Source organism: Vitis vinifera, chromosome 18 (assembly GCF_030704535.1).
Source record: "Vitis vinifera cultivar Pinot Noir 40024 chromosome 18, ASM3070453v1".
Taxonomy (NCBI): Eukaryota; Viridiplantae; Streptophyta; class Magnoliopsida; order Vitales; family Vitaceae; genus Vitis; species Vitis vinifera.
The window spans coordinates 30,005,898-30,015,287 of NC_081822.1; the positions used below are offsets into that span (position 1 = coordinate 30,005,898).

General features: G+C 35.6%; 1 protein-coding gene across 1 annotated transcript; it reads left to right on the forward strand.

Moving 5' to 3' along the window:
- The first annotated feature begins 3,439 nt into the window (after nucleotides 1-3,439).
- On the forward strand, nucleotides 3,440-6,980 carry LOC104882764 (putative disease resistance protein At3g14460). Its single transcript, XM_010667113.3, has 3 exons — nucleotides 3,440-5,493; nucleotides 6,274-6,364; nucleotides 6,451-6,980. The coding sequence occupies exon 1, from the start codon at nucleotides 3,440-3,442 to the stop codon at nucleotides 5,426-5,428; it is 1,989 nt and encodes a 662-aa protein (XP_010665415.3). The 3' UTR covers nucleotides 5,429-5,493; nucleotides 6,274-6,364; nucleotides 6,451-6,980.
- Nucleotides 6,981-9,390: the final 2,410 nt, after the last annotated feature.

Sequence of the window (9,390 nt, forward strand, 5' to 3'; positions counted from 1 at the left end):
CATTGATACCATGGAAGATTTTAAAAATATTAGAAAAAATTTAAGACTGATTTTCAAAATCTTTAAAAAGATTTTTTAAAATGATTTGTTATTTAAAAATTTATTAAAGAACATTTACCCACACTTTTAAAACTACTTAAAACATCATTCTCATTCTTCTCTCCCACACCACACTTGCTCTATTTATTTTATCTCAAAGACAAAACTAGGACTGTATTTAATTGTTTGGTATAATATAAAATAAGATAAGAAAGAGGATAATCTATTAAATCTCATATGATTGATAATAGAATAAGATAATTATCCTGTCACTTATAAAATATATTGTAAAATATTACTAATATATTTATTATTTAATATAAAAAAATTTATATATTGAATAACATGATATAAAAAAATTTCTTTATAAATTTTAAATATTTTAATCAAAAGAAATTTCATATTTTTTAATAACAAATATTAGAATATAATATAATTTATATTTTTAAAAAAAATATAGTATTATGTATTCTATTCCATTTTTTATTTTAAAAATTAAATATAATATAACATATGATATGACATCTACTATCTTAGAATATCTTAGAATTTCATATAGTGATTGATATCAACATATTATTTTTAATTGAATAAAAAAAAGTCAAATATTTTATAATTTTCCCTAAACTTTAAATCTTTTTCAACTCTTCGATTAATCATCAAATTTTCTTTAATAAATCTTCTTCAACTCTTTTGAATCTTTTCAAAAGCTTAGAAAATTTCTTCAATGTTCAACTTTCAAACCTCTTAAAATTTTATTTTAATATTATCTTGATTTTTTTTTAGAGATAACCGTATCCTTTTTATTAATCATCACAATTAATCATTTAATGTAATCAATATAGTATCTATTTTTAATTTTCAAAATTAAGGGATTTATCACTTATTTATTTATTTATTTATTTATCTTGTGTACCTATCTAAGACTTGCCGTGTGCAAATGAAATATTTCAGACCGATGATGACATGTTTGAGAAATTGACATACGCTATGTTCCATGTTTGTCATATAGTTTATTTGGCTAAATAATTCAAGACTGAAACCAACTTGGCAAAAGTGGACAAAGTTCCTCATAAATTCAAGATTCTCCACTTGCAAGTCGCTGGAGATGAAATCCCACTTGGCGGAGGAAGTAGACAAATTTGCCAGAAATTATTCAACATGACCCATTTGCGAAATAATTAAAGAAAAGTATCCCTTTGATTTGCTTCAGCTTTTTCCAGTGAAGAAAAAATGGAGGTTGTTGGAGAGGCTTTTCTTTCAGCTGCCATCGGCCTGCTGTTTGAGAAGTTGGCCTCGTCAGATTTGTGGAGGTTTGCCAAAAAAATGTGGGTTCATACTGACCTCAAGACATGGGAGAAAGAATTGTCGAATATTCGGAGAGAGCTCAATGACGTCGAGGAGAAGCAGATCGCAGACAAGTCCGTGAAAGAATGGCTGAGCGATCTGAGGGATTTGGCTTATGATATGGAGGACGTCCTGGGCGAGTTCGCCTACGATGCTTTGGGACAACAGCTGAAGGCGGCGGAGTCTGATCAAGCCAGCACAAGCCAGGTACGCAAGCTCATCTCTATTTGTAGTCTAACCGAAATCAGGCGGCGTGCGAACGTGAGGTCCAAGGCCAAGGAAATCACTTGCCGGTTAGAAGAGATCTCAGCTCGAAAATCTGAGCTTGGTTTGGAAAAAATGGCAGCTGCAGCAACCACTTCTGCTTGGCAAAGCTCTACCACAACATCAATGGCGTAGGAGCCTTGGGTTTTTGGCAGGGATGGAGATAAAAGGATGATCACTGAAATGATTCTCAGGGAAGAAGAACCCACTGAAACCAATGTTTCAGTGATCTCCATTGTTGGCATGGGTGGAGTTGGGAAGACCACACTTGCCCTGATGGTGTACAACGATGAGGAAACAGCAAAAAAATTCAGTCTCAAAGCTTGGGTTTGTGTATCAAATCAGTACGATATGGTGAGAATAACAAAGACAATTCTCGAGGCTGTCACTTCCCACAGCAGTAACCTGCAGGATTTTAATCAAATTCAAAGGGCTTTGAGTGAAGCATTGAGAGGAAAAAGGTTTTTGATAGTTTTAGATGATTTGTGGAATGAGGATTATGGTGATTGGAACTGCTTGAGATCTCCCTTTTGGGCCGGAGGAAAAGGGAGCAAAATCATAGTTACAACTCGCTGCAAAGGGGTTGCAACTATGATGGGAGGAGAAAAGAACTTGTATGAGTTAAAGCATTTATCTTATGAAGATTGTTGGCTGGTGTTTGAGAAACATGCTTTTCAGAATAGGAGTATTAACCTCCATCCAAGTTTAGTATTGATTGGCAAGAAAATTGTAGAAAAGTGTGCGGGCTTGCCGTTGGCAGCAAAAGCACTTGGTGGGCTTTTACGAACTAAACTAGAAGAGGAAGAATGGGAAAATATATTGAACAGGAAAGTATGGAATTTACAAGGTGAGAAGTGTGGCAGTATTATCCCTGCGTTGAGATTGAGCTACAATCATCTCCCTTCACATTTGAAGAGGTGTTTTGCTTATTGTGCAATATTCCCAAAGAACTACGAATTTATGGTAAAAGAGTTGATTCTCTTATGGATGGCTGAAGGTTTGATTCAATGTTCTCAAGACATTAATAAGCAAGAAATGGAAGATTTAGGTCATGATTATTTTCGTGAAATGCTGTCAATGTCATTTTTTCAACCATCAAATAGAAATATATCACGATTCGTGATGCATGACTTCATTCATGATCTAGCTCAATTTGTAGCCGGAGAAATATGCTTTCATTTAGAGGATAGGTTGGGGATTGACTGCTCTATTTCTGAAAAGATTCGTTTTTCATCATTCATTCGTTGCTACTTTGATGTCTTCAACAAGTTTGAATTCTTTCATAAGGTTGGACATTTGCACACCTTTATAGCATTACCAGTTTGTTCATCACCGTTTTTGCCCCATTATTTAAGCAATAAGATGCTTCATGAATTGGTGCCAAAACTAGTAACCCTAAGGGTGTTGGCTTTAAGTGGTTATTCAATAAGTGAGATACCCAATTCAATTGGCGACTTGAAGCATTTGAGGTATCTCAACTTGTCTAAAACAAAAATCAAATTGTTACCTGAGTCAGTTTGTGATCTCTATTTCTTACAAACATTATTATTATCGATGCAAGAATCTTACTAGGTTGTCGATTACCACTGGGAACCTAATTAACCTTCGACATCTTGATGTTAGTAATACAGGTTGATTAGAAGAAATGCCTACTCAAGTTGGTAAACTCAAAAGTCTGCAAGTATTGTCTAATTTTATGGTGGGAAAAAACAACAATTTGGAAATAAAGGAGTTGAGGAATATGCCACATCTTCAAGGATAACTTTGCATTTCAAATGTGGAAAATGTGATGAATATTCAAGATGCAAAGAATGCTAATCTACATCTCAAACACATACTTGAATGGTTGACAGTGAAATGGAGTGCCAAGCTTGATGATTCGCGAAACAAAATGCATGAAATGGATGTCCTTAACTCTCTACAACCCCATTTGAATCTAAAAAAACTTAGCATTATGGAATATGGTGGACTAAAATTACCATGTTGGATAGGGGATTCCTCATTTTGTAAAATGGTGGATGTAACGCTCATTAATTGTAGAAAATGCATATCGCTACCATGCCTTGGACAATTACCATTGCTCAAAAACTTACGGATTGAAGGAATGGAAGAAGTGAAAAAAGTGGGTGTTGAGTTCCTTGGGGGGCCTTCTCTTTCCATCAAAGCTTTCCCATCCTTGGAGTCTTTATCTTTTGTGAATATGCCAAAGTGGGTGAATTGGGAGCACAGTTCTTCATTAGAGTCGTATCCTCATGTTCAACAACTAACAATTCGGAATTGTCCTCAATTGATCAAGAAATTACCCACTCCTCTACCTTCCTTAATAAAGCTTAATATTTGGAAATGCCCACAGTTGGGAATTCCACTTCCAAGTCTTCCATCTCTTCGTAAATTAGATCTACAAGAATGTAATGACTTGGTGGTGAGAAGTGGGATTGACCCCATCTCACTCACCCGCTTTACAATTTATGGAATTTCAGGGTTCAACAGATTACATCAAGGGCTCATGGCCTTCTTACCAGCACTTGAAGTCCTGAGAATTTCAGAATGTGGTGAACTGACATATTTGTCGGATGGATCAAAAAACTTATTGGAGATTATGGATTGTCCACAACTTGTATCCTTGGAAGATGATGAAGAACAAGGGCTGCCTCACAGTCTTCAGTATCTGGAAATAGGGAAGTGTGATAACCTGGAGAAGCTTCCTAATGGATTGCAGAACCTAACATCTCTTGAAGAGTTAAGCATCTGGGCTTGTCCAAAGCTGGTATCATTTCCAAAAATAGATTTCCTCTCAATGCTTAGGCGGCTTATCATCAGAGATTGTGAAGACCTAAAGTCTCTTCCTGATGGGATGATGAGGAATTGTAACAAGAATAGCAGCTTGTGTCTCCTAGAATATTTAGAGATCAGCTTCTGTCCATCTCTCCGATGTTTTCCAGAAGGAGAGTTACCAACTACTCTTAAGGAACTGCATATATGTTACTGCAAAAACCTCGAGTCTCTACCAGATGGAGTGATGAAACATGATTCCAGCCCCCAGCACAATACTAGTGGCCTTCAAGTCTTGCAAATCTGGAGATGTTCATCTCTCAAGTCATTCCCGAGAGGTTGCTTCCCTCCCACCCTGAAGCTACTTCAGATTTGGAGTTGCAGCCAACTGGAGTTGATGATAGAGAAGATGTTTCACGATGATAATTCACTTGAATGTTTGGACGTCAATGTGAATTCAAACTTAAAAAGCTTACCAGACTGCCTCTACAACCTCAGAAGACTTCAGATCAAAAGATGCATGAATCTCAAGTCCCTGCCGCATCAAATGCGAAACCTGACTTCTCTTATGTCTCTTGAGATAGCTGACTGTGGGAATATCCAGACTTCCCTATCTAAGTGGGGCCTTAGCAGACTCACCTCTCTTAAATCATTCTCCATTGCTGGCATATTTCCTGAAGTGGTCTCCTTTTCTAATGATCCGGATCCGTTTCTTCTTCCCTCAACTCTCACCTATCTTTCCATTGAAAGATTCAAAAATCTTGAATCCCTTACCTCCCTGGCTCTCCACACACTCACCTCCCTTCAGCATCTATGGATTTCAGGGTGTCCTAAGCTGCAGTCATTTTTGTCAAGAGAAGGACTTTCTGACACAGTTTCACAGCTATATATCAGAGATTGTCCACTCCTAAGTCAAAGGTGCATAAAGGAGAAAGGAGAAGATTGGCCCATGATTTCCCACATCCCATATGTTGAAATAAACCGCAAGTTCATCTTTGAGCAATAATAAGTCAAGTTGCAGAACTTAGAAGGAGAGACCATTCAATACTGACCATCTTTGCATTCAATAAAGTAAGCACATTTTCAACACATAATTCTTTTTCTCTGCTCAATACCAACTTTAAATTTCTCATATAAATTATGGCAATTTTTTCCTATTGCCTTGACCACTTGGTATTTATCTTACTGGACTTCTTTTTGTAGACAATTCGACTAGGAAATGGCTTGCTGTCTTCCTTTTCAATCTGCTAGAATTCATTATAAGCATCTCTATTACCATCTCTCCATATATATCTATTTGTAATGCAATTCTATCTTTATGTTTAATGTCTCTCTCATCAAGTCTCTCCAAAAACCCTTCTAAGGTCTATAAGTCTGTTGAAGTATGTTCTTTATTTTTCAAAGATTATTCATATGGTTGCATATTGTGACAGAGAATTCTTACCTATCAATGACTCCAAGCAACATAAAGAAGGCATGACTATGAAATAGAAATGCAGCCAGTCTGAAAAATCATGTCTATCACTGGATATGATGATTCCAACTCCTGCCTTCTTGTGATGAAATTATTAGAGTTTAAGCTTAGTTTTAGCACCATACACACTTGATGATTTTCACAAAGCAAGATAGTTCTACATATTGTTTTGCAGCATGCCTATTGGAATTCAAAATGCTTGGCCAATTAGAGGCCCATGTTTTAGCACCTAAAGTAGTAATTGAATACTTGCTTTTTAGTGGGATTTTTATGTTCCCTATTGATGCAAATTAATTTCTTTCTTCCAAACCTAAGTTCAGCCTTCAATTTTCTGCTTTCTTACAGCTTGTGAACTCTGTTTACTTTTCTCCTTCTAGGCAATGGATGGCAAGTGACAAGTCTGTCAAGTTATGAAATGCCATGATGGGAAAATTTCAAAAGCTGTGTTAGGCCCGTTTATCAGATAAGGTTTGAATAAGTTTCCACTTATTTTTGTTCATCCATTCATTTCTCTTGCACAGCTAATCGTTCAGCATTTTTCATTTTCCCTACAGTTGGTCTGCTGATGGTCTATGCTGAAGTTTACCCCCCACCCCCACACTGGAAGATATATCTACATCAGTTCTTTTTCCTGATTCAAGTTTATTCTCCTCTGCTACTCCCCCACCGGAAATTATCTGGTCTTCTGCAGGGAATACGATAGCTGCTCTTTTGGCAAGGTGCTATGATATAAGCACAGCTTTAAGGATGAGTGGGGATGATGCTACCAGGGATTAATTAAGGCTAATTCTAATTCATCATCTCTTCTGTTAGTTCTTGTTCACATCTACTTCTCCAGTGGAGCTAAACATCCAGACATTCATTCTCCTGCAAAGGATGAATCCTCAGATGGGTGGTTTAAATGGGTCATCCCAACCCATGGGCAATTCAATATGGGTCTAAGCCCATTACCCTAAAGCCCAACAAGGGTGTAAATGAGATTATGACCAAGTTCAAATGTACTTCATTTTTACTAAGATCTTTTTGTATTAAATGAACATCTCGTGAATCAATCTTAGTCAATCATCACCAATTCGCTCACCTATGAACACATGACCCCTAAAATAATTTCTATAACATTCTTACAACTTCAATTGTATGTAGAATTTTTTTATTACTACCTAAATTGCTCCAAAGTGTTTCACTTCTATGGAAAACTTTACACTAATATGGAAAGTTCTAGAAACAAACATATATAATCTTTGTCAAACTTATGGAAACTCAAATATTATTCCCATCACCATAATTTTTCATATGATCACAAATGCTTAGTGTGAATTCATATGTTTCCCCTTAGTTAGTGACCCATGTCAAAACTTCAAAATAGATCTAGGCCTGGTATAGAATTCAATAGAAAGAAAATGAAAGACAAGGGGAAATATAGTGTTGGGATGCAGTTCAACAAGGACAAAACCATTTAGCACCATTAATTAGTAAATTTCTTTATGTGACCAATTCACATGCTTAATCAGAGGAGAAAGTAATCAACTCCCCAAAAGAACACTAGCAATATCAGTTTATCAACAATCACAAAAAATATCCTTTCTTCTCATGGCTCACTGATATATATAGTTACTAGAAACATGTAACACCAAATAATTCATCTACACATGATATAAACTATTGGAATATTGCAAGGTTCTTCAAACTTACAAAATTGAGAACATAGATAATTTAAACATTAAGTTATTTACAAACAAAAATTACGAGTATGTAGAACATTTCATATTAGATGCATGTTAGCATCTTTTATTCCATTGGTGACTATACTCCTATGTCGACAACGAGGAGTTTCATCATATAGCTCTCAAGAATTTTTTGTGCTCGTGTACTCTTTTGGAGAAGTCAGAGTTGGATTTGAAATGAGTGAATCCTCTTCTTGGATTTGAAGATTGAGAAGTTTAGATTCATATCTCATCCTTGGTAGTTAATTGTAGATAATGGTGAAGAAAAAGAATATGATGCACCTTCTTGGATTGTGGATGTATGGATGTATGGATGTATGGATGCTCAAGGATATTGTAGACCCTCCATTTTGTCCTCCTAGCACATGTCCTATTAGGTATTTCTTTCGTATTTTACATCAATTCCCTGGTGGCCCATTACTACTCGTGTCGTCTATATTTTCTAAGTCACCTTGGGGACTTTGGTTGAGGGATCTATCTAACCCAGTTGTGACTCTTGGCAGTCTTAATTTAGACTTAGGCTCACTTAGATACTCTTACCACCACCTTAGGCCCATTTAGGCACCCTAGGCCCATTTAGATCTTTTTTTTTGCATAAATGCATGGTTGCATGGCTTCATGGCTCACGTTTTTGCATGTTTCGTATGACTTTTCTTTTTATTATTATCTATTTAGCCATTTGGTATATTACTTTTTGTATTTTTATTTTTCTTATCATTTCATAAAACACTTTTATTCAATCAAATAATTTCGTAAAATACTTTTATTTACTTCAATGTAATAATTTCATCAAATACTTTTAGTTAATCTAATAATTGTATATATATATATATATATAATCCAATAAATGTTACTCATTTTCTAATACACATTTTTTATTTTATTTTTAACCTATTGACTTTGGAATTTTGCAAGGAGATTTATCAATGGAGAGTTTGGCTTCTTTAGGAAAGGAAAATTGGAGTTGTGATTGGAGAGATATTTAGTCCATATTTTAAAAAAATAAAAAGAGGAAAGAGGGCCCACTTGAAATGGTAAGTTACAAAGCTGCAAGGAATGTGAAAATGAGAGATTTATTGTGTATTTGAAAAAAAATAAAAAAAGAGGAAAGAGGGCCCACTTGAAATGGTAAGTTACAAAGTTGCATGGAATATGAAAATGAGAGGTTTATTGTGTATGTGGACGGGATGAAGTCTGTGTTCAAGAATAAGTGATTGAGAAAAAAAAATTAAAAAGAAAGAAAGGAAATGAGTAGAGGTGGTTGTTGTTCCTTCCATTACCGTGGCTAGAGAGAGGAGTTGAATGGGAGGATTGATAAGAGATTAAAAAATAAAAAAAAATAAAAAAATAGAAGGCAAAAAGGAAAAAAGGAAAATTGGAGGGTGATGGGAGGAGGAAAAGGAAATCTTTTCTACCGTTTTTTACATCACCAGGGTGCAGAGAAGGAAAGAAAGTGATAGAGAACAGATTAAGAAAAATAGAGGAAAAAAGAAGAGGGTGGAGCACCATTGAGAAGGGATCATCGGGTTGCTGTTGATTTTTCAGGATCACCGGGCTGTTGTTGATTTTTTTTCAGCACTAAGCTACCATTTTGAGATTAAGAAAGAGAGACGAAAGAAGAGAAGATGGGAGCACCATTGAGAAGGGATCACCGGGTTGCTGCTGATTTTTTTCATCACTAGGTTGTCGTTTTGAGATTAAGAAAAAGAAAGGAAAGAAGAGAAGAGGAGAGCACCATTGAGAAGGGATCACTGGGTTGTTGCTAATTTT

What these genes read in the sequence shown, in the direction of transcription:
- LOC104882764 (XM_010667113.3), top strand. Translation starts at nt 3,440, where the DNA reads ATGAATATTCAAGATGCAAAGAATGCTAATCTACATCTCAAACACATA.